This window comes from Petromyzon marinus, chromosome 35 (assembly GCF_048934315.1).
Source record: "Petromyzon marinus isolate PM22_M1 ecotype Great Lakes invasive population chromosome 35, UKy_Petmar_22M1.pri1.0, whole genome shotgun sequence".
NCBI classification, from domain to species: domain Eukaryota; kingdom Metazoa; phylum Chordata; class Hyperoartia; order Petromyzontiformes; family Petromyzontidae; genus Petromyzon; species Petromyzon marinus.
This window is the reverse complement of record NC_133701.1, coordinates 9,374,699-9,399,529: the sequence shown is the minus strand read 5'-3', so window position 1 is coordinate 9,399,529 and position 24,831 is coordinate 9,374,699. Positions and strand designations below refer to the sequence as shown.

The window sequence follows — 24,831 nt, the reverse complement described above, 5'->3', positions numbered from 1 at the left end:
AATCCAGATTGTATTGCATGGCAAGGGTCCCCATCGATAGCTTCGACTGAATTTGGTCAAAGTGGTCTCTTTGCCTGCTGGGCCTCCCCCTCCTCTTCTCCTTCGTCCCGGCCGGCCCAACTAACCGCGTCTCCTCCGTCTCCTCCGTCTCCTCCGTTGGCCGTTTCCGTGGCGCTGGCGTTTGGAAGCAACCGCAACGACGGGGCTATTTATAGCCCCCTCCCCCCCCCCCGTCGTGTGTTTCTATGACAACGGTTGCTGCGGCTCATTGCGAGCCGTATATATGTATCTTGACTTAAAGCTTTCGTGACTGCAGGAATTCATATTCCTTGGGTCTTGCGGTAAAGTCACGTAGATAGGTTTAAAAGAATACGACGTTTCGATCGCAACGCAAGCGGTCGTCTTCGGGATGAAGGAGAAAAAAAAGACGACCCGCTTGTGTTGCGATCGAAACGTCGTAGTCTTTGAACCTACCTCCGTGACTTTACCGAAAGACCCAAAGAATACGCATGCAATGGTTTATTGATAAATGTAATGCTCACAGTACATGCTTAGAGTTGTATATCTATTACTTGATTATTTCTGATTTATGTAATTTTTTTTTAGTTGGTTTGCACACTGCGGTATGAGGCTGACGACCCAAGTTCCATTGCTGTCCCGGGGTCTCCCCTTCACCAGCTCGTGCTCACCAGCGTAATGAAGTATGGTCAAACAACCCCCCAAGACCTATACAGCTTGGGGAGGCCTTCATCTGGCAGTGAATTGGCAAAGGGATTCTAAATGATGATGATTAATTATGATATGTGTTCATGTTCATTTAGGGCTCGTGGAAATAATGAGACGGAACAAAAAAAAAGATACATTTGCAACCGAAGACAATGTGATATCAAATGGCAAAAGCGAATCGTTAATTTTATTCATGACAATTTGATGAATCATGAAGGGTGGGTTAGTCATTACATTTGTTGCATATATAGTGTGAACACAGGGACCTTTGCTGTATGTGTGTCTAATTCGTACGTTTGGATGTATACAAGGGATGTGTTTTGGATGCACCCAATCTGTAAACTATGAAAGTCTTCATTTTACCAGGTAAGGCACACTGAGTATTATAGTTATTTTTCAAAAGCGATTTGGCCACACATGATAGCTCAACAAAGTGTCTTGTCATGTGGAAATTTATAGCAGCCAAATGGTCTGAAAGCATGTTTTCTAAATGTGGAGGGAAAAACCGGAGGAGCCGGAGAAAAATCTACGCGTCCACTAGGAGAACATGTAAACTCCGAATATTCAGAAGTCAGGGTCCGGATCGAACCCACGACCTGTATACCAGGCGTCGCTTGGGCACCTAGCAAGCTGAGCAGGATTGAACCTGGATAATGCTTCGATGAAGCCTGTCACTCAAGGCACATGCCACGGGAAGGGCAGTTACGACTGACGGAGAGGAGGGCACGGCTCAAAATGAACAGTAGGAAGATAGAATGAGCGCCGGTGCAGGAAGTGGAGGGGGGAGAAGGAATGACCGTGCCAAGATGTCGTAGATGATGAGACGGTGGGAGGGGAATGAAGATAAGGAGAGAGGAAGGAGCGAGCAGAGGACCAACTTCTGGTTTTCACTGGGGGGCGGGGAAGAGGGGAGCGGTTCGTAGTGGTGGTGGCCACACATAAGTAATGTGTTTTATGGGAGGCTTGAGCTGATTTTGAGATACTGCATTTACGGGTGTCCATCATGCATAAACATGTATTGTTGTACTGTACTTCTATGCTCCCTCGTCTATGCTTCCCCCACTTCACTAATACGCACAGCCCAGCGTGATGAAGTACACTCATATAACCCCCACAACCCACATGGCATGTGGAGGCCCTCATCCAACAGTGGATTGACAGAAGGGCCTCGCATGTACAGTACAGTAAATAAGCGTACGTAAATATATGCAGACATAAGATAATATTCTTCTTAGATGTATAGGCTGTCAGACTTATTTCCCATATCAAGCACATAATTCATACGTACATGCCTGCATCTGTCATGCTTATCAATAACAATCAGTCAGTCCCTGCATTTAATCTGGGTGAAAGGCTATTGAGTCATTGAGTCTCTTATGCAAAGGGAAGAGGGGCATTTTCCAAAATAGATTTGTTCAATATCAGTGGTTGCAAATTATAAAATAACCCTTCAGTGAAAATTAGCCAACGAGTTTTAATTAAATGTTGACGAGTACATTTTAAAAGGCATCTACATAATACAAATTGAAACAGAAAAATATTTCTTTATAGTAACAGCAATATGATGTGTTTATATAATGTAATATTATGTTAATGGAACCAGTTACCAGGCCAAAATAGACATACCAGTACACCCAAATTCACTAAAACTCCAGCCCAAAACACAGATTATTCCCAATTAATGAAACGATGTATTATTTCAGATGCTGCACGTGTCGTGTATTGGCTTTCAAAACATTAATGTTGTCCAATCAAACATTAATTGTTCAAGATGTACTTCTTTTGGCATTCATATAAACCGTAGATGTAATTCGCAGGGAGAGAGCCATATAAAGTATATAACACAAGCATTTAAAACAATTAATTCCTTGTCATTAGTCATAAAAAATGCATGATATATCGAACAGCAACAAATAAATCCACCGTATTACTCTTTGTGTGCACACGTGTGGCAGGCAAGTAGTTCTTTCTGCAGCAGTGTTCTTGGCAAAGTGGGGAGCACAGGTGGTGTGTGTGCCAATCATCTCAATCCGTAAGCCCATGGCACCTGGGTCTGTCCCGTGACCGCCTTGCCAGCAGATTTAGATTTTGTTCATTTCAGCAAGAAGGGCCCAAATAAGCTGCTAGGCTCTATTTCATTGGCTTCCTCCGACGACAGTACAGATGTTTTTCAGTACAGATCTTAGCTACACGAGCAGGGCTTCCTCACATCACGTAAAGCACCCTCAAAGTGCACCTAGCCTGGCGCAAGCACGATGGCGACATCTCCGTCACTTAGTGGCAAATTCTAGCGGTGGCTATTGCTGCATTCTGTTGGCTTTGTTATTTCCCCCCCCCCCTCTCCTCCCGGAGGTTATCTCAAGGTCACAGGTTGCAGTGTCCAGAAAAATTATTTATCAACGTCACCGCGCAGTCCAGCCTCGTCCGTGCCTGCCTGTCGAATCCTCAGGCCCCACGCCTACGTTGCATCCTTTTTCATTGGCGAGGGTTGGACCTGAGTGGGGGGGGAGACGCAGGCAGTAGTAGTGGAGGGGGCTGGTGTAGGGCAAAGGGGGTGGGGGCGTGGAAGAGAGAGGATATGGGGCAGGAAGGGCGGTGAACAGTGCAAGGATGGGTGTATGGGGGTGAAGCTGCCTCTAATCATCACCCTTGGGTTGTCCTTGGCAGCAGTGGAGCCAATGCTGTGTCGTTTGGAAGCCTGAGGTGCAGGAGGAGGTCATGGAAGCCACTAGGGCTTGCTTGGCACGTACAATTCAGCCGCTCACAAAAAAAATACGACGCCCGCGTACATTTTTTACCGTGTGTCAACGTTTTCAGGTGCCGACAAAAAAAACGGGCGAGCCAATGCATTGAACGACCATTGCGCTAACGTTGCATCGAGAGTCATAAAAGCATCGTGCTGGGATAAAAACGTTAGGATTATAGTATTTAACGTAGCTTGAGATTTTTTTTGCAGACTTTCCGTCCATCTGGAAAGGCGCTATTTGATTTCCCTTTTCCATCTGTAACGGGTGTGTTGTTCATCCTAAGTGGGCCTTTGGTAAAATTAATGCTTATTTAGTGTCCAGGAGCTGGTCGCATCAAATGCCCTTCTCTCAACGTTTTAATACAAACCGCCGGATCCTGACGTTATATATCGCGCGCAAATTTTTTTCTCCCCTTATTTACAAAGGAAAACCCTACGAGAGCAATCATGTTATTGCAGGAAATTCTTATCCAGTCTCAAAATTTACATTTTAAGTGTGGGTTTTTGCCCCCCCCCTTCCCCACCCCAAATGTATTCAGCAATTGCTTATTGTGAAAAATGTCTGGATGTGGTAGGCAACCAGATTCCCGCAGGTGCAGTTTCCGCATGATCCACCAATTCCAACTGCCGTTTCATCGAGCCGCCCTATACGCCATCAGCCTCCTGAACTTTCGGCAGCTAAGCAGGCGTGATCCTGGTTAAGTGCTTGGGACATGAGACTGCCTGGGAATACCACGTGTTGCAAGCTTGGCCTGTGTGGAGGCCAGAAGATAACAATGCAGCAAATCTGTCCTTTAAGACATCCTTGCTGAATATTGTTTTGTCACCATGTGTGCATGTGTGTTTTCTCCGGGTACTCCGATTTCCTCCCACGTGCCGCTCATTCTCTTCTCATGCAACCACCGCTGCCCCCACCACTAGTCTAGAACACCCGCCAGTAATTCACACTGTCTGTTGAGGCTATACGGGGGGGATCTTTGGTGTTTTTTTAAAGATACCAGGCTCTTGTTCAAGTTCAGGCTCAGGATCAAGACCATTCCTTTATTCTTCTGCTTCTGAAATAAATGTTCTCACCGTTTCTCTACAGCAGTCTCATTAAGATGATTTATGAATCCTGATTGTACTGCAATGGAATTGGTCAAACACTCCGCTGCGAAGGAGCCTTCTTAAAAAATAATGTGAGACTCAAGTGAGGCTCTTCTGGGTAAATAAAGGGCATTACTGTTATATTCTTAGCTCTTTCGGTAAAGTCACGTTGAAGGGAAACAATAAAATATATATAAAACAATAAAAATTCTCACGACGTTTCGACCATAACACAAACGGTCGTCATCAGGTGTGAAAAAACCAACGGCAAGAAACATTACTGTTATTATGTGGGCCTTGCCTGGTAAATTAAAAATAGTTAAATACTTGAGTAGCTAGTTAATTTGCAAGTCTGCAGAAAATGTTAGTCTGGTTTTTTTTTGCTGCGCGTGTGTGTTTGGGTTAGCGATGAGGTTTTTTCGTTAATCTCATTCCCATTGAGTCTGTGATGGACGAGTCCAGCGGAGGAATTGTTTAAACGCCCTCCCTCTCGCTCCTCTCACTCCGTCCTCTCTCTCCCTCCTTGCGATGCAGACACGCAGGCGCAGCATGAAACACAGCTGCAAAAACCGAGTCAGATTCCAGCACACACAAAAAAACCGTCTTGGATAAACAGTGCCGTTGTGGCCGTGCAGTCCAGGGAAATGCCACTATGTTCAACCAGAGGCGTTTAAATTAAAGTTGACGGAAGATGTGGATTTTAGAGACAGATTAGAAACACTTTCCTCTTGGCCGGTCTACAAACCGCTCATTTCGCCGCGTGAATTAGAAGTTAATTGAAAATGATTCGAGTCTATTGTACTGCTAATTTAACCCTTCACAGTGTTGACTGTTTTTTTGTAACGCTGGTATTTTTTACAGCAATTGTAGATTTTATTATTATATGTAAAAAAAAGAAATTCTCTACTTGCTTGTAATGGATATAAACAAAACTCACTTCACCCCACTCTCTGCAGCCAAGACGGATAATAATGTTTTTCCATCAGAACAAAATCGTGAAAATGTTATTACAACGTTTTTTTTTTAAAAGACAAACATCTCCCATTCAGCCCCGACAGACTGTCCGGGCAAGAGCAGTTATCGAACCCTATTAAAAGACTTACACGCCACAGGATGTGGGATACGTGGTCAGCGCCACTTACACCCGACCACCTTTATCTCTCCCGTTTTACGATGTTCATGACCGCTCGACCACATCAACCGCTCAGTTTCGGCTAAGTCAACCGAGAGCAAGCCGAGGATGGATGCATACTCTTCCATCCTTCCTACAGTCATTCGTGCTGTTGGCTCCCTGCCCCTGATTAACTCCAAGCTCATGACCTCTATCTTTGTCCTCTGCCTATGACCGACTGCCTCTGCAGATCAGTGGTGCCCACTGTGTTTGTCCAGCGTCTTGTGACGTGGGCACGTTGATAATGCTATGTAAATCCATGCTGTTTTGTAATTGTGTTGAATCACAACAGCCACTGTTTGTGGTGGTGGTGGTAGTGTAGTGGTGGTGGTAGTGTAGTGGTTACGGCGCTGCGGTACGAACCCGGTGGCCCGAGTTCAATTCCCGCTCACGACCAACACCAGTGACGATTATCTGAACCGGTCCTGGGCCTACTAGGTCAACTCAGCCTCATATGAGTTCCTGATGGAGTGTGTAAACATCACCACTGGAGTGACAAACAAAGGTGGCAGGGCATGGTGCTGGCCAACCACCCGCTCGTGTACCATGCCGACCTTCATAGGTGCTCGCTAAAAGCACTTTTTCCCAACAGTCTGTTAAGACTCTATGGGGGATCTTTGTCTTTGGTGTTGTTTAAAGACACAAGGCTATCAAAATTTCTTCATTGTAAAAGGGGTGTGGCGGGACGACCCAAATAACTAAAAAATGCAACAAAAAAATGAGAAATGCTGCCATGTGCTTTTCCCGTTAGGCAGATATCAAGCGATTAGCGGCGTGAGCGCGGCTCGTCTCGTCGCTAGATATTCACAGGCGCAGCGTGGCCCGGGCAGCGGAGAGTCGAGCGACGCAGATTCGTCGTTCACCACCATGCCCTTCTTTTCAAGCGATTGCCGGGCATCTGCGCGCGCGTAACGTTTAACCGGAATAGACGCGTGCCGTTTAACCCCCGCGCCGTCAACGAGTGTGATTTATTCCTTTAGTTGTACATTTTACATTATTTTTGTTACTTTTGTCTTCGTATGGCGAGCGTGAGGGTGGGGGGAAACAAAAATGAACTAGAGACGCAGGGTGGTGGATCGGCACTTGCAACTTGCGCTGCTGAGACATGCTGCGGATGATTTGCGACTGCTTGAAGGTGCCCATGCACCAGGCTCCCATTGCCACGTGGTGAGTCTCCGTTTAACCATTTTTCCTTCTAGCCTCTCCCCTCCCACCACTGTCCATCGCAGTGATGTGTGTCGCACCTCAGGCTCTTGGCTTACGTTTGCTCGGTGTGAATTTGGGGTTTTTTTTATTGTTTCTTAGCATTGTTGATAATTGCACGCGAAAAAAATGTGTTCGAAAAAATGTGTTTGAAAAAGTTGATTTACCGATCCGAAGCAACCCTGATTTACTGGCGTGGTGGTATGGTCAAACAAGCCCCATGACCAACATGGTTTGACAAGGCCTTCATCCAGCAGTGGACTGATACGTGGCATTACGTTTTTTTTGCATAATCCATTGTACGTGACAGATTGTCACATAAGCGTTTGGCGTGGTTGGAGTGTTCTTACCCGCCATTCGGTTCTGTTCAGTTCTAAAATCGACCCGGATTCGATCACCTTTTGAAATCAATCGATTCTGTAAACAATTGTCAAAGAAATCTCCATTGGAAAAAGCAGCCTCGTTTGAATGCATGGGCAGCGTTGAGAAAATTCTCCCAGTGACTGAGTGAAGAAGTTTTGGCTGCTCAGCCTCAGTTGAACGGAACCAACCAGATGGTGTCCCTAATGACAACGAGAGCTAATGCGTAATAATTATTATAATCATCGCAATTAAGTCGCAGATTTTTCTTGTATTCCAGTTCATTTATTTATTTTGGCTGGCGAGTTTGGAATGCCTTGACGTCGGTCGTGCAATAACGTGTTTGACATCCCTCTCGAACAGAATGCTGGATTTTAAATTATGGCAAGTAATTGAACAGAGATGCATGCGGAGGATGATACAAATGTCATCGAAGGATAGGGTAGGCAACTTGAAAGTTTGGAATAGAACGTTGGGGGGAAAAAAAATGTAAATGTAATCACAAAGAGGAGAACGCTGTGGGTGGAGGACGCGTGCATGACTGAGGAGGCTAGGGATAAGGTACTTGGAGGATGCGAATAGAACATGGCTGTAGATATGATCAGATAGCAGAGGTTATAATAGGTGGGATGTGTGCACAGGGAGGAGGATAGGGTAACCAACTTAGAAGTTTTTGAATGGAAGTCGCTAGCAAGGTGCCGTAGATGTACCTAGAACGAGCAGATGTACCTAGAACGAGCAGGTTGTGATGGCTGGGTCACCTGTGCAGGCTGGACGAGGGCCGGTTACCGAGGCAACGCATTGGAGTGGCTCCCAACAGGCTTGGGGACGAAGGGGGAAAAATGGCCCAAAGTCAGATTGTGGTGACGGTCAGAGTGTGAGAGTGGCCCTTGAAGGATTTGTTGACTATATCAAGGGGAAGATCTAAAGCCATATGGTGGTGGTGATGAGACTAAGGCAGATCTTGGAGGTCAGGGGTTAACTGTGTAACAGAGGGGGACCTCGCAGAAAGAAGCCGTGGTGAGGTGTGGTGGTACCAACGGCATTTGTCGTGAAGATCTCTTGAACTCGAGCAAAATTTTTTCATTTAATATTTAATTCTTGTTTCATTTTAAAACACGAATTGTTTTCCAATTTCATTCCAATGTTGCTATCGACGCGGCACAGATGACGGATTTGTTCGGAGCTGTGACAGAATGGCGCGTCGTCCTGTGTGTTAGAGGACGGCCTGCAGAAAGAGATCACAGAAGTAATTTTGAGATCTCTTCAAGAGACCTATTGTATCCCACAGCCCTGCTTCAGAGAATTGTTTCTCGTGTGGCAGTCAGACCAACGCCTTTTATTCTCCAGGCTTGAGTTTTACCACGATAATCGTACGACCACATTTAATGTTAGGAATATGTTGTGCGGTCATTGTTGACTAGGCTGAGACTATGAAATACACTTGAGAACCGAGTTTTAAATCAGATATTCACCTTGATTATAACCCCAGGAACTCAGCAGGGCCCACTCGCCACTCTCATACTTGTGAGACACGTGACCACATCCCTGTTCTAAAATAGGTTTTTATATTTTTTTGTTCTATTTGTGGGAGCAAACCAAAGTAAGTGAAGAAAAGTCCTTCCACGCAAGGGGCGCACAATCATAATGTGCGCATGTGTTCTTTCATTAATGTTTCGAATCCGTCACCAGGTGTTCCTTCAGAGGGGTTTACATTTTCCAAGCGTCGAGAGGAGCTTCGTGTGGAGCGATAGGCCGGGTAGCTTCCACACAGGTGATTCTTCCGTGGCAGCAGCAACTCATGCATTATCTTGCAAGTGGCCTTTTTGTATGTACAGTGAGGGAAAAAAGTATTTGATCCCCTGCTGATTTTGTACATTTGCCCACTGACAAAGAAATGATCGGTCTATCATTTTAAAGGTAGGTTTATTTGAACAGTGAGAGACAGAATAACAAAAAAAATCCAGAAAAACGCATGTCAAAAATGTTATAAATTGATTTGCATTTTAATGAGGGAAATAAGTATTTGACCCACAATCAATCAATCAGTTTCCAAACTCTCCACCGTGGCCAAGACCAAAGAGCTCTCCAAGGATGTCAGGGACAAGATTGTAGACCTACACAAGGCTGGAATGGGCTACAAGACCATTGCCAAGCAGCTTGGTGAGAAGGTGACAACAGTCGGTGCGATTATTCGCAAATGGAAGAAACACAAAACAACTGTCAATCTCCCTCGGCCTGGGGCTCCATGCAAGATCTCACCTCGTGGAGTTGCATTGATCATGAGAACGGTGAGGAATCAGCCCAGAACACACGGGAGGATCTTGTCAATGATCTCAAGGCAGCTGGGACCATAGTCACCAAGAAAACAATTGGTAACACACTACGCCGTGAAGGACTGAAATCCTGCAGCGCCCGCAAGGTCCCCCTGCTCAAGAAAGCACATTTACATGCCCGTCTGAAGTTTGCCAATGAACATCTGAATGATTCAGAGGACAACTGGGTGAAAGTTTTGTGGTCAGATGAGACCAAAATGGAGCTCTTTGGCATCAACTCAACTCGCCGTGTTTGGAGGAGGAGGAATGCTACCTATGACCCCAAGAACACCATCCCCACCGTCAAACATGGAGGTGGAAACATTATGTTTTGGGGGTGTATTTCTGCTAAGGGGACAGGACAACTTCACCGTATGAAAGGGACGATGGACGGGGCCAGGTATCGTCAAATCTTGGCTGAGAACCTCCTTCCCTCAGCCAGGGCATTGAAAATGGGTCGTGGATGGGTATTCCAGCATGACAATGACCCAAAACACACGGCCAAGGCAACAAAGGAGTGGCTCAAGAAGAAGCACATTAAGGTACTGTAGTGGCCTAGCCAATCTCCAGACCTTAATCTCATAGAAAATCTGTGGAGGGAGCTGAAGGTTCGAGTTGCCAAACGTCAGCCTCGAAACCTTAATGACTTGGAGAAGATCTGCAAAGAGGAGTGGGACAAAATCCCTCCTGAGATGTGTGCAAACCTGGTGGCCAACTACAAGAAACGTCTGACCTCTGTGATTGCCAACAAGGGTTTTGCCACCAAGTACTAAGTCATGTTTTGTAGAGGGGTCAAATACTTATTTCCCTCATTAAAATGCAAATCAATTTATAACATTTTTGACATGCGTTTTTCTGGATTTTTTGTTGTTATTCTGTCTCTCACTGTTCAAATAAACCTACCATTAAAATTATAGACTGATCATTTCTTTGTCAGTGGGCAAACGTACAAAATCAGCAGGGGATCAAATACTTTTTTCCCTCACTGTATGTACGTTGAACTTCTTTTGCACTGTCCATCGCCAATCGTGCTAATCGGAGGTGCGGGGTGGAAGGACAGCAAACTAAATGCCAAAAAGCAGTTCCAAAGAAATTAGTTTTAAATCCAAATGATTTAAAAAGTGCATTAGCTCCAGTGGCTTCCTAATATCAGAAAGGAGAACATTCCAGACGAAGTGTATCTGAACACGCGCGCGCAATGCAGTGACCCTCTTTGTACGATAGCTCCTATCGCCACATGGGACAACCAAACCCACCTTCGGCATCGCTGAATCGCAGTGTACATCCAATCCTTTACTTTTAAAATTAAAATCCCCAATTATTCTCAACCCTGGCCCCTATGTTTATCGAACCAAATCTTTTTTTACAAGTTTATTCAAGTCAAAGTGTCTGCCTTGCTCAAGCGTCTGTGAGTCAGGCCTTGTATGTATGCTTTGGAAGTACGGAGCCATTGGTGGAGATTCCACATTCCTATTGTGGGGAGCGGTGGTGCAATGGGTTAGTGCCCTGTGCTACAAACCTAGTGACCCGAGTTCGATTCGTGCTAATGGCCAATATCAGTGGCGAATGTTTGAACTGGTCCTAGGCCTCCCCTAGGTTGACTCAGCCTCAAATGAGTACCTGGTGCAGTGTGTAAAAATTGCCACTAGGGAGATGAACGTGGCCAGGTGTGGTGCTGGCCACCCACCCCCTCGTGTGCCTTTCCGGCCTTTGTAGGTGCACTTGCCCCATCAGTCTATTAAGGCTATATGGGGGAACTTTGTTTTGTCTTTGTATACTTTGTGAGTACTAAGCCACTGGTGAAAATTCCATATTCCAATTGCGGCATTCCATATATACATACGGCAGCTGATGTTGATGTCCCCCACAGTGGTATCTGGTTTATCGACCCTTGAGAGATGATGGTGCTGAGTCAACCCCTTGGCCGAGATGTGAACTCGCATACTTTGTGACTGCGAGTAGAGTTATCTGACCGCAGCGCCGCCCGGTCAAATCATCCGTTAAGCGAATGACACTAGCAGCAGCAACAATTGAAAAGAACACATTAAACAGATTTGCTTTTGACCAAATCACCCGTATTGTCAGATCTCAGAAGCTCAGCAGGGTGAAACATGGATAGTGCTTTGATGGTTAACCGCCATGTATAACAGGAGTTATAGGCTGTAGACTGCATGGTTATTGTAATTACCAGCAAAACGTTGTACTCGAATTGTAAATGTTGTGGGTTGACTCTCCAACACACCGGTGTGCTGAACTTGTAACTAATTGGCACAATTTTGTTTACGTGACAAACGTAACTAATTGGCTGTGTTGGGTGATGGCGGGCTTAACGACACATTTATATTTACGCGATCTAATCCAAAAAGAACAATCTTGATTATGAACCATTCTTGTAATGTGTTTCTATGCTCTCACATGCTCCCCCATCTTTACCAACGCATTGTGGTGAAGATCAAATAAACCCCCATCTCCTGGATGTCATGGGGAGGTGCCAACAAGTAGTGGAATGAGAGAGGACTGTAGCTGTGCGTTCAGTAGATGTCCCTGGCGAGACGTACGGGGCTTAACACATTGTCCTAGCCCATTTACTGCTCATGCTAGTGTAGCATTTAGACAGGCGGTTGATGAGAAATGAGCATTGAACAGTTTATACAATCCGTAAAAAGCAAAGATCATGACATCTGCCTCGAGGGGTGAACAGAACTGACCCCAAAGGGTACAACGAGCTTTTGTAAATATCGGTGTGTATGTGTGTGTGTACACATCTCCTCGTGTGTCTTTTCGGCCTTCATATGTGCGCGCGAACAGCACTTGCCCCAAAAGTATGTTAAGGCTATATGGGAGATCTTTGTATGTGTGTACTTTTGTGTATGTGTGGGAGATGTAGTGTAATGATTTTCGCACTGCACGATGAACCCAAAAACCCGAGTTCGATTGCCACGTTCTTACAGCCAACGTCGATGACGATTATCTGAACCGGTCCTGGGCCTCCCCTAAGTCGATTCAGCCTTAGGGGCCATCCTACGTACGCAAAAATCTGTCAAAACTTGACCCCTCCCCCCCTCACTGTACGCACGCAAGCTTTTTACACCCCCCCCCCACCTGCATAAGTATGCCTGACGCACCCCCCCCCCCCCGAATCCTATAGAACGGCCGATATTTAATCCATTTAGAAACGATCAAGGACTAATAATATTAACGTGTTTAAGCAAACAGATAGTCCACCGCCAGACTATCTAACTCATTTGAAGACCAATGTAGACACATTTTATCGAGGCTTCACCCCCCCCCCCCCCCCCCCATGCGTACGTACATTGTCAGTAGACCCCCCATACGCAAACGTACGCATTTGGGTTAACTCCCCCCTCCATGCGTACGTACTAAATGGATGGCCCCTTAAATGGGTACCTGGTGCGGTGTGTAAGCATCGCTACTGGGGAGACAAAGGCGGCCGTTTGTGGTGCCAGCCAACGGCCCCCCCCCCCCGTCATGTGTCGTATCGGCCTTCATATCGGTGCTCGCCAACAGTATTTGCACCAAGAGTCTTTTCAAGGCTCTATGGCAGGGGATCTTTATCATTGTGTGTGCGTTGGACCGTGGCAGCTACACGGAAAGCAACCAAGCACGGAGAGCGAGAGACCCCCGCTTTCGGAATAGTTCGCGCCCCGCTACTGCCGTAGCACGTGCACGCGGCTCCTACGCACGCACGGAGCAGTCATCGCGCACCGTTGTGCTCTTAATCTGCTGCTGCTGCTGCTGCTACTGTGGCAGGCGCATGCGCTACCCAGACGGCTTGACTCGCAAATCCGTATTTATACCCCGCGTTCGCATTTTCTTCCCATCGGCCGTTAACGATTGGCGTCGCTGCCGCCGCGATCTGTGATGCGACGAATGCTGTCGCCCGGGCGTCCCTAGAGGTTGCGAGAGCGAGAAGGGGTTGGGGGAGAGAGAGAGAGAGGGAGGTGGGTAGGGGTGGGGGGTGGAGCAGTGGGGAGCGGCTGGTGCTGATTTCTCTTCCGTTGCTGCCTCCGCTGCTAACTGCCGCTGCCGTCTGGCACAGGGCTTTGTCGCGTCTTACGTTGCAATGCTCAACATCATCAGCAGCGTTTTCTGCTGGAATTTCAGGGAGAAAAGCGCGGCAGAGGCTGAGATCAAGGACATCGAGGAAGCCAACAAGCATCATGCGGCCGAAGTGCAGGTACGACGCACACGCCGGCTCGCACCGTGTGCAGTGGATAGCTCTGACGACGCGTACGCATGCACACACCGCTCGCACCACGGGCTCGCACACATGGAGTGATGATGGCGCTCGCGTGCACATACCCTGATTGCGCACGCGTCCGTGACAATTACGCCGATTGGCACACGCGCGCAGACAGCGAACGCGCACGCCGCTCGCGCACACGCACGCGTGCATAATATGATTGTGAGCATATGTACACACGCAGACAAGCAGACGATTCGCTGGTACATGCGCATTGTGTTCGGTGGTCGCGAGTGCATGCGTATGCACACAGGCTGCTTGCTTGCATATACACAGCATTATGTACACGTACACGATTATACACATACACGATTGTGCACACATACATGCACACCATGCATGTATGTGTGCCCCCGTATCGCCTTTAACATACAATTGGGTCAAGTTGCTTGTTAGTGAGTACATACAATGGCTGGCACAGCACTAAGGAGTTGGTGGCCAACAACAACACCCAGCCGCCTATGTCGCCCCAGTGCTGATGTTTAAACACCGCACCAGGTATTAAGTCAAGGCTGAGCCAACCCAGGGGAGGCCCACACATGAACCACTCTTGCACTGCTGTTCACTTGCTTTTGCACACACACACATGCACCGCACTCAGATTGCATGCGTAATGTGTGTGCGGTGCATGCATTGCTTTGCAGCAAAACCTAGTCAATGTTGGGTTTGGTGCATAATACTGTCCTCACTCCTGCCCTTGGGCTAAAGAATATAAGTGAAACATGTGCGCAGGTGATAATTGTGTTGTTATTATTGTTGTTGTGATCATCGAGTTTACATTGTGACAAATTCACTTATTCACCCGAAGTGGGCAAATGAGACCATGAATGACATTTTAATTAAAATGAAAATGACACGCACGTACACATTATCTATCTGCAGTAGCGTACTTGCACTACGCATGGGACCAAAGACATTTGCATTATAATACAGACACGAAGCTTAAACATTGCCAATTTTGTTCCCATCCAGTAAAAATTGCTTTCTTTCATTATGTGATTCGTATCATGACTATCATCATTGTCATCGTTATCATTCTTATCTTCATGATGCAATATTCGCAACACATATCTTGATTTACAGCCTTCTAAATGCATTTTGCAAATGTATATTTGCCTTGACCAGATTTATTATAATCTATGATGGATTTAAAATAAACATGTATTGCATTTTAAAACACAGGGATTCGTGTACACATGTTACAGTTTCTCTGTACGTATACATACGTACATACATACAAAAAGACAGAGATCCCCCATATAGCCTTTACAGACTCTAGGAGCAAGTGCTGTTAGCGAGCACCTATGAAGGCCGGCACAGCACATGAGGGGGTGGGTGGCCAGCACCACACAAGACCACCTTTGTCCCCCCAGTGGCGATGTTTTACGCACCGCACCAAGTCTTCATTTGAGGCTGAGTCTTCCTAGGGGAGGCCCAGGACCGGTTCACATAATCGTTACTGGTGTTGGCTGTGAGCGGGAATCGAACTCGGGTTGCCGGGTTCGTAGTGCAGCTCACTAACTGCTACACTACTGTTCCCATTGTACACATGCATACATACACACATACACGTGTATATTAAATTTCATGAACACACAGACACACACCTATATTTCTCACGTACATTGCTTTGTGATATTTCAATGAAAGACGCTCTTAAACATTATGGAGTGAGAGAGAGAGAACAAACTGTTATATTGCCTTCTATGGCCATTCATCTCGTTGAGGGCTTCCAAAATATTTACATTTTAATGCTGAACAAGTATAATCGATGTGAATAATCCATTCCAAACAACTTAACTGTGAAGGGTGTGCTCTGCCTACTGTCGGCGTGTGAGCCCTGACCCTGGCCGGCTAAGCTTCAATCATTGACACAGCCAGCTCTGTGTCTCTCCCTCTCTATCCACACCAGAGATACACCTTCATTCACAATAAATCCACCCGTGCCTCACGGCTACTCTATGCTAGCCCTAGTTAGTGTCATCTTCATTTCAAGTGTCAGCCGCCTTAAAGACCACACGTTAATTTTCCAACCTACGTTCAAGCAGGCTGTGGGTGCCACCCACCCCACCCTCGCCCGCCCCCCCCTCTTCACTCTCCTCCCCCCTGTCCTTCACCTCCAAAGTGCTGGATTACAGGCGCACATAGCCACCACGTCCACCACCACCCGACTAAATCATGAACTGTTGTTTTGCAGGGCTATTCCCCCAATATATTGTGCGTGCATTGTGTTATTCTCCCAGCTCTGAATTCTGGAAGAACATTTCTCCGTGTCGTGATCCTGATTCCAACAGCACGGTTGTGATGTAATGATAATAAGGAAACGAATAATGTGCAGTTCTTTTATCAATTCACAGCTGGATGAAGGTCTCCCCTTGCCGTGTCAGTCACGGGGGGTGGGGGGGAGTTCTTTGATCATTCTGGTTTTTGCGGTATGATGATAAGTTCAGGGATTGGGCAGCACGGAGTGAGGGTGGGAGGCGATGCAGAATCAGTTCAGATAACATTCACCACTGATGTTAGCCCTTGTTGGGAATTTAATTTTTATGTCGCTGCATTCATAGGGCAGTGCGCTAACCACTGCGTTTCTGCTCCATCCCAGATCGACTATATTCTCATATAAAAATATTGTACATAAATTCAGGGCTCAGAGATTTGTCATCCAGGGATATCACAACTCGGCGGGTTTTATTTTATATTTCAAAATATATGTGGGGCATTCAATGCTGTACACTATATCTAGAGTCTGGATGTACATTTTCATTACCGCGGGAATGGTAATGTTCCCCTGAGATGTTACATCGATCAATGTAGCCGATCATGAAAAATATTCGGCTCATCGACTGATGAACGACAGTGGCATACTGATTATCAGACTGGGGAGGCTGGAGCATGCTTATGTACAGACGTCACCCAACGCTGAATGCGGTTACATTCATAAATCATGGCCCATTTAATTTTGCATTTGACCCCAGGGCTGACAGAAAGAGGTAAGAGTAAAAGATTTACCATGATTTGTTTTCAGCCCTCAGTCAATTCCCTGGTGAACGAAGGCCTCCCCATGCCGTCGAGCTTGTAGGGAATGTTTGACGATGGGCAGCGATGGGGTTGGTCAAAGGGGAGTAGCCATTTCGTCAGTGACTTTAGCCACAGCCGGGTATCGAACTCACGTGGTCGGGTGAAGAGCACAGTGCTCCAGGGCTCCTTCCATCGCTGATATTTCCGTCGCTTTATGTGGTGTGTTGGCTGTTATTGAGCTGTGCCTGTCAAATTTGACAAATGACCAATGCAGTGAGACCCTTCCTCTTCGCACATCGCCGACTCGTAAATCTCAATATCGATGTTTCTCATGTGGCACAGGCATATTTGTAGAAATGTAAGAAATATATATAAAACCGTGGAGATGTAATATCAGTGAACTGCAAATCTCTTTTCGGTCTGAAATATATACAGGGCTGTTAAGGTTATTTTATTAGAAGGTTATCAGTTCTCATCCCAGTCGGTAGTCCATTCAGCCCATCATCCCTTTGCAATTGATCAAGTAAGTACCACTTTTTTGGAATCGTTTAGTGGTTTCTCCGATCGGAGAGCTAAAAACCCATCGGGGAGAGCCGTACAGCTCAACTGTCAAACCCTACACAATCAAGTTTTGCGGTGGTCTCATCTGGGTTTACCGATTGCTGCCATGTGAACGTAGAATATCCACCATGTTCGAAGGACTGCAATCAGAGATTGCCATCTCCAAATTCTCATTTGAGCATGAAAATAATTAACCCTGTCATTCATCGTGTCCACTGGTGGACTGCCAATGATTTATTTGTGACGACGTGAAATGTTTTGGCAACATTCTAGATATTATGGAGGTTTCCTCTGCTTCTGGAAATCATATTAATTAAAATTATATATAGGGTTTTGCTTTTAATAATTTCACATTTTGACTTTTGAAGCAACCTTGTTCACAAGCACAGAACAAAGAGCGAATAACAAAATTGATGTCATTGGCCTGACTTTGCTGATGAGACGTAGAAGGTCAAAACCAGTCCAGAGTTGGCTCGCTAAAACGAATGTTGTTTCAGAATGTTCGCCTACAAGGCCAGTTTGCCGATAGACTAGAAATTTTTGTATATTTTTTAACGTGGGACATTTGTAGAATTCATTTGTAACCAAGTCAAATCCCCCTGAGATTAGTGTGGAGTTTCACCGTGCTCATGGTCTTCATCAGTGCCCATTTGTAATTGTCAAGTATTGTCCAGCTACTAGTCTGTTCTCCAGTTGTAGACCAGGAGTCGATCTCGAGAATTCATAAAATGCCAGCTCAAGTGCCTACCATGGGTGTTATTGTAGCATCATCGTCCCCCCCCCCCCCCGAGCCAGCATGGCAGATCTTGTGGACTGTGTCCAAGTTCTTGTGTCAGTGCAAGCTTGGTATATTTTTTGTAATGTTTTGGTTTCATATTTTTCTCAATTTTATTCCAATTGTACTATTGGCATCTTTCCAGGTCATGAGACAAAGCAATTTCCTTTCGCAGCTCTTGCAGGGCGGGGGGCCATCAATGTCACCGTGCCTGTGGATGGTGACGTCATAGAACTATTTCTGAGATCACTCCAAGTGACCTCTCATCCAAACACTAGGTGGGGGTGCTGCTGAACTTTCCCCGCTATAAATCATTATTTTAAATGCACATGAGCAAAGCTTACATTTTTCCAAATAAAGTGGAAAAATCTAAATTCGACCTGATGTTTTTCTTTCCTGCGATGATCGGTGACCAGACTAAGACTATTAACTCCATACACTTGAGAACTCAGTTTAATCACCGGTAGTTGAAACCGAGGATACCCGAATAGTTGATGGTATTTCACACCAGCTGCTAGAATCTCTCGCTGAAAATGCATAAGTCTCCTGCACAACCCAGCTGTTTTGCTCATTTTTAAAGGGAAAAGTCTAAACTCTGGAAAACAACGGAAATCCTCTTTCCGACATGCCCCCGCGTGCCTAAATGTGAAGCACAGCTGGTCAGATCGTAAGACAGCGGGTCAGATCGCAGTGAAATGGCAAACTTTAGCGTGCAACTAATCTTATCGGTTCTCACCGTGGGAAGCCTCTTACGGCTGGACTTTCCAAACTCCATAATCCGTGCGAGGTATTGAAATCTGGCTCCTCGGCTGTTGAGTTTGGGTCACAAACAAAAGGGCTGCAGGGAATGGTGCAGCACAACAGTTGAACCCGTTTTATTTATGTCACAACTGTGCGAGTATAATGCCACATTATTTGATAGCTACTGCGTGTAGAGCAGTGGGGGCAGCGGTTCAAGCGCTGCGCTGTGAACCCGGCCATCACCTGAGTTGCATTCTCGATCACGGCTAACATCAGTGGCGAGTGATATATATACACACACACACACTGCTCCTGGGTTCTCCTTTTCCCCTTCACCAGAAGCCACTGACTAACCAGTGTGATGAAGTATGATTAAATAATCTCCACGATCAACGTGATATGGGGGGGAGACACCTTCATCCAGCGGTGGATTGCCAAAAGGACTGTACATGTACTCACGTGTGACTCGGATTATTTTGAAATGTTGACTTTTGAGGGTGACTTTTACTTGCAGAACTATCCTGAGGTTGCTGCTAGTGCCAGCCTTGATTGTACAGACACTCATGCCGGTGTTGCTGCTGATGATGATAAGGCTGGTTACAGTGAGTCTAGTGACAGTGGTGATGCTTTCGGTGATTCTGTCGGCGATGATTCTGCATTTACTGGTGGTGCTGTTTTGTACTTCTGCTGCAAGTGCCAATGCTGAGGGTACAAACACTCATGCGGGTGCTGGTGATGATAATGAGGCTGGTTACAGTAAGTGCAGTAACAGCGGTGAAGCTTGCTGTGATTCTGTTCGACGATGTTGCTGCGTTTACCCATGGTGTTGTTTGGTACTACTGCTGCAAGTGCCAATGCTGATGCTCATGCCGGTGCTGCTGCTGTTGCTGCTGCTGCCAATGGTGGCAATGTCGCTCTGCCCAGGAGCTGCAGAGCGAGTTGGAGAGAGAGAGCAGTCGACTCCGAGCGCTGGCGGCCACGCGGGAAGAGACGGAGCGGCGGGCGTCCGAGCTCGAGACGGAACGAGCAGAGTTAACCGAGAGGCTGGCCGACACGCGGCGGCAGTGCCAGAATGAGACCAACCTGGTAACGTACGCACACACGCACGAGCGCACGCACAATCGCACAGATTCTCCCCCGCTGTGACCTTTTAGAGACTGTTGGGGCAAGTGCTGTTTGTGAGCTCCTTTTTAGATGCCATGGTGGCGAGATGTTAACTACCTCACCTGGCATACGGGAGGTCATGGGTTTCATCTCGGCCCTGATGCTTGTATATTTGTAGTGTGCGTGGTCTCCCCGTGGTCGCGTGGATTTCTCTCCGAGCCCTCCGGTTTGTCCCTCCACATTTAGAATCAACGTGCGTTTAGAGTATTTGGGTGGTATACAGTTCCACATGATAAGCCATTTCGTTGAGCTATAATTTGTGGCCAGGTCACTTCTGAAAATGAGCTATATAGCTCAGTGAGCCTTACTTGGTAAAATAATAATAGTTGAATCGATAGTGACACTAGATGATCGCTGGGCGGATTATCCAACTTGTGGATTAACTAGTTTGTAGTTTCGGTTTTTAAAGCCGGCACGGCACACGATGGGATGGTGTTGGCCAATACCACCATGCACAACCAACTTTTCCACCCCAGTGCTGATGTTTACACACCGCAAAAGGTACTCATTTGAGGCTGAGTTGACCGAGGAGATGTCCAGATCAGTGAATTGTCACTTAATGTTGGCCGGGAATCGAGCTCTGGTCGTCAGGTTCGAAGTGCAGTGTGATTCTGGTTAATCTACAATTCCACTCATCCTATTGCACACACGTACACATACAAACACATGCGCATGCTGTTAGCGGGCACCTATGAAGACCGGCACGGCACATGAGGGGGTGGAAGGCCAAGACCTTGCCTGACCACCTTTTTCTCCCGAGTGGCGATGTTTACACGTCGCACCAGGTACTCATTTGAGGCTAAGTCGACGTAAGGGAGGCCCATGACCAGTTCAGATAATCATCACGTGCTTACCGCTACACTATCACTCCCCACACACCACCTCTATACAGACTTGGACACGGGTACCACGCAAAGCCTAGAACATTACTCACACATGTCCGGGCACCGCTTATGAGATGGTGGTCTCAATCTTTACAACGTCTCTCAGGGTATTACCGGAGCATATAATTGCACAGAACTTAGCAGTCGTGGTGTGGTTAACGCGCACCCACACCATGAACCCGACAATCTTGAGTCTGACTCCCAGTCACTGCTAACATTAGTGGTTGAGTAATGTCTTCACCGGCCTTAGCCACCAACCCTCCTCTCCCCTTCACCGACCATCACAAACCGGCATGGCAAAGTCTGCTCCAACAATCCCCATGACCAACCACGGCAGGGGGAGGCTTTCTTCCAAGCATTGGATTGACAAAGAGGGGAGCTATAAATGACTGTTAATATAATTACACACTCGATGGTCTCGCTGCCTTCCCGGAAGGTGTAATCACGGAAGGAGGGTTTGGCGAGTCCCAAGCCGGATTACAGCTCGCGCCTGCAAAGAAATATCGTTGCTCGCTTCGCATGCAATGGGAGATGGCGGCGGTCAGCTGTTAGCAGCAAAGTGGTGCAGTGCGGCTTGCTTTCTGGCGCTAAATATAAAAAAATGTGATGAATAGCGACCTACCGCAGACGCGCTTACACTTTGCCTCCTCTCTATTTATATTTTATTGCCCTTCATTTTTGTCCTGTGTTCTGCCGCAGGCTTTAAATTTTAATTTGAGAGCCTGCACGCCGTGTGATTATTTTATTTTTGGGTTCTGTATTTTATTTTTAAAATCTTGACATCCGTATGTCAAACCCCCTCAGCTCAATTACCACTGGGGCATGCCGCATTTTATCTAAGTATTTACATTATCTAAATACTTTTCAACCTTCTATTTTTGGAAATGTTTCATTGAGCTGCAATTACAGCGTGTCAGCTTTCAGCCTCCAAATCAATGTGAAGTACGATACTCTGCAGGCTTACAGGGCTGTGATGGTCAATCCATTTATGAGATCAAAGTCATTTACACTCAACTCAGACTTCAAAGGTCACAAGTTCAAATTTCTGTCGGAGTTCAACTCGGCCCATCATCTAAGCGGGGTTGATAAAATATTCTGCTTTTTTTATGAAGTCATTCGTGATGCATGACCAGTGTTGAAGAGCCACTACAGTCAATTTTTATTTTGCACTTAATTTACGATTGCCTATATATTCCAGAGCCGTAGATGAGAGTTACAGATCAGTTGGGCGACTGATAAATAGACCAGACGCAAAGAGAGAGCTGAAGACAAGAGGCAAGGTTTGATTTATTTCACGTGGCAACGTGATGGTGGCATTTGTATGTATGTATGTATTTTGAACTTCTTTCGCATCGTACGTAGCCAGCCATGCTAATCGTGTCATATGACATCCTCTGGGCCCGCCAGCACACGCTAATTTTATGTATATATGTGGCCCACCTGGAACGATAGTTGGAAGAACTATGCTGTGACATGGATCATAAATGAAAAACATGAACGAAGAACATAAAACAAAAACGGGACATTTCACAAAGAAGCTTGGATGGCTACATGCTTGAACTTCCAGTGAGAGACAGACAATGGAACACGTGAATAAGACAATATGAACTAAAAATGAAAGTAAAAAATATTTTTATTTTACCAAATAATGCCCACTGAGCTATATGGCTCTCATTCCGAAGTTACCTGGCCACATGATAGCTCAACGAAGTCGCTTATCACGTGGGAATGTTTAGCAGCCAATTACTCTAAAACACATGTTCATTCTAAATGTGGAGGGAAAAACCAGAGGACCCGGAGAAAAATCCACACGACCACGGGGAGTGACATACAAACTCCAGATTTACAGGCATCAAGGTCGGGATCGAACCCACATACTCCTGCATACCAGGCTAGGTAGTTAACATCCCGCCACTGCGGCGCCCCAAACATACACAGGTAAAAGACATCCCTGGAAGGGATGATTGCCGATGGTCGTGAATAATAACAGCTTGGCAGCCACGGATCGGACGTGTCCAATGCGACGTCCACCAAGGAGATGGATCCATGCAGTCGGCTCATGCGCCAGTGCTCGTTGGCAGACCGATGTGTTTTTGGATCGTGCCGCATGCTAACCTACCCAAACCCACCCGCCCGCAGATCTCGTCGCTGCAGGCGCAGCTGGTGCAGCATGAGGAGGGCGTGCGCACCGGCCGCCACGAGATGGCCGAGGCTCAGGCGCTGCTCGCGAGCCTGCGGCAGCAGCGCTCACGGCTTGAGCAGGAGGTGCAGGCGAGCGGCGCGCGCCTCGACGCCGTCACCGCCTCCGTGGCAGAGGCGCAGAGCGAGGTGGGGCAGGTGAGTGGCCGGGGTCCGATTCGGGCAACTTGATGGTTTGCCGCAATTCTGGCGACGGCGATTGGCGTCCAGCATCGATTGTTTTGTGGGGTTTCCCCCCCCCCCCCCCCCCCCGCTGTTGATGGGTTTGGCCGACGTGGTGAACCCGTAATGATTGACCACCTTCCCCCCCCCCACTGCCCTTTCCAAAGATTATTTAAATTGCCACAATAGCAGGGTTGTGATATGATTCTATAAATTGCCACAATAGCAGGGTTGTGATATGATTCTATAAATTACCACAATAGCAGGGTTGTGATATGATTCTATAAATTACCACAATAGCAGGGTTGTGATATAATTCTATAAATTACCACAATAGCAGGGTTGTGATATAATTCTATAGATTACCACAATAGCAGGGTTGTGATATAATTCTATAAATTACCACAATAGCAAGGTTGTGATATGATTCTATAAATTACCACAATAGCAGGGTTGTGACTTGATTCTATAAATTGCCACAATAGCAGGGTTGTGATATGACTATAAATTACCACAATAGCAGGGTTGTGATATAATTCTATAAATTACCACAATAGCAGGGTTGTGATATGATTATATAAATTGCCACAATAGCAGGGTTGTGATATAATTCTATAAATTACCACAATAGCAGGGTTGTGATATAATTCTATAGATTACCACAATAGCAGGGTTGTGATATAATTCTATAAATTACCACAATAGCAAGGTTGTGATATGATTCTATAAATTACCACAATAGCAGGGTTGTGACTTGATTCTATAAATTGCCACAATAGCAGGGTTGTGATATGACTCTATAAATTACCACAATAGCAGGGTTGTGATATAATTCTATAAATTACCACAATAGCAGGGTTGTGCTATGATTCTATAAATTGCCACAATAGCAGGGTTGTGATATAATTCTATAAATTGCCACAATCGCAGGGTTGTGATATGATTATATAAATTACCACAATAGCAGGGTTGTGATATGATTATATAAATTGCCACAATAGCAGGGTTGTGATATAATTCTATAAATTACCACAATAGCAGGGTTGTGATATAATTCTATAGATTACCACAATAGCAGGGTTGTGATATAATTCTATAAATTACCACAATAGCAAGGTTGTGATATGATTCTATAAATTACCACAATAGCAGGGTTGTGACTTGATTCTATAAATTGCCACAATAGCAGGGTTGTGATATGATTCTATAAATTACCACAATAGCAGGGTTGTGATATAATTCTATAAATTACCACAACAGCAGGGTTGTGCTATGATTCTATAAATTGCCACAATAGCAGGGTTGTGATATAATTCTATAAATTGCCACAATAGCAGGGTTGTGATATAATTCTATAAATTGCCACAATAGCAGGGTTGTGATATAATTCTATAAATTGCCACAATAGCAGGGTTGTGATATAATTCTATAAATTACCACAATAGCAGGGGTGTGA

General features: G+C 46.0%; 1 protein-coding gene across 2 annotated transcripts in view; it reads left to right on the top strand.

The window, feature by feature from the left end:
- LOC116948941 (uncharacterized) overlaps positions 1 to 24,831 on the top strand; it is a 90,804-nt gene that overhangs the window by 47,370 nt on the left and 18,603 nt on the right. For both annotated transcript variants that reach the window (XM_032966243.2, XM_032966242.2), the window contains exons 13-15: positions 13,733 to 13,805; positions 19,891 to 20,052; positions 23,154 to 23,351. In XM_032966243.2, the coding sequence (XP_032822134.2) occupies positions 13,733 to 13,805; positions 19,891 to 20,052; positions 23,154 to 23,351 (433 nt within the window). The remainder of the gene's footprint in view (positions 1 to 13,732; positions 13,806 to 19,890; positions 20,053 to 23,153; positions 23,352 to 24,831) is intronic.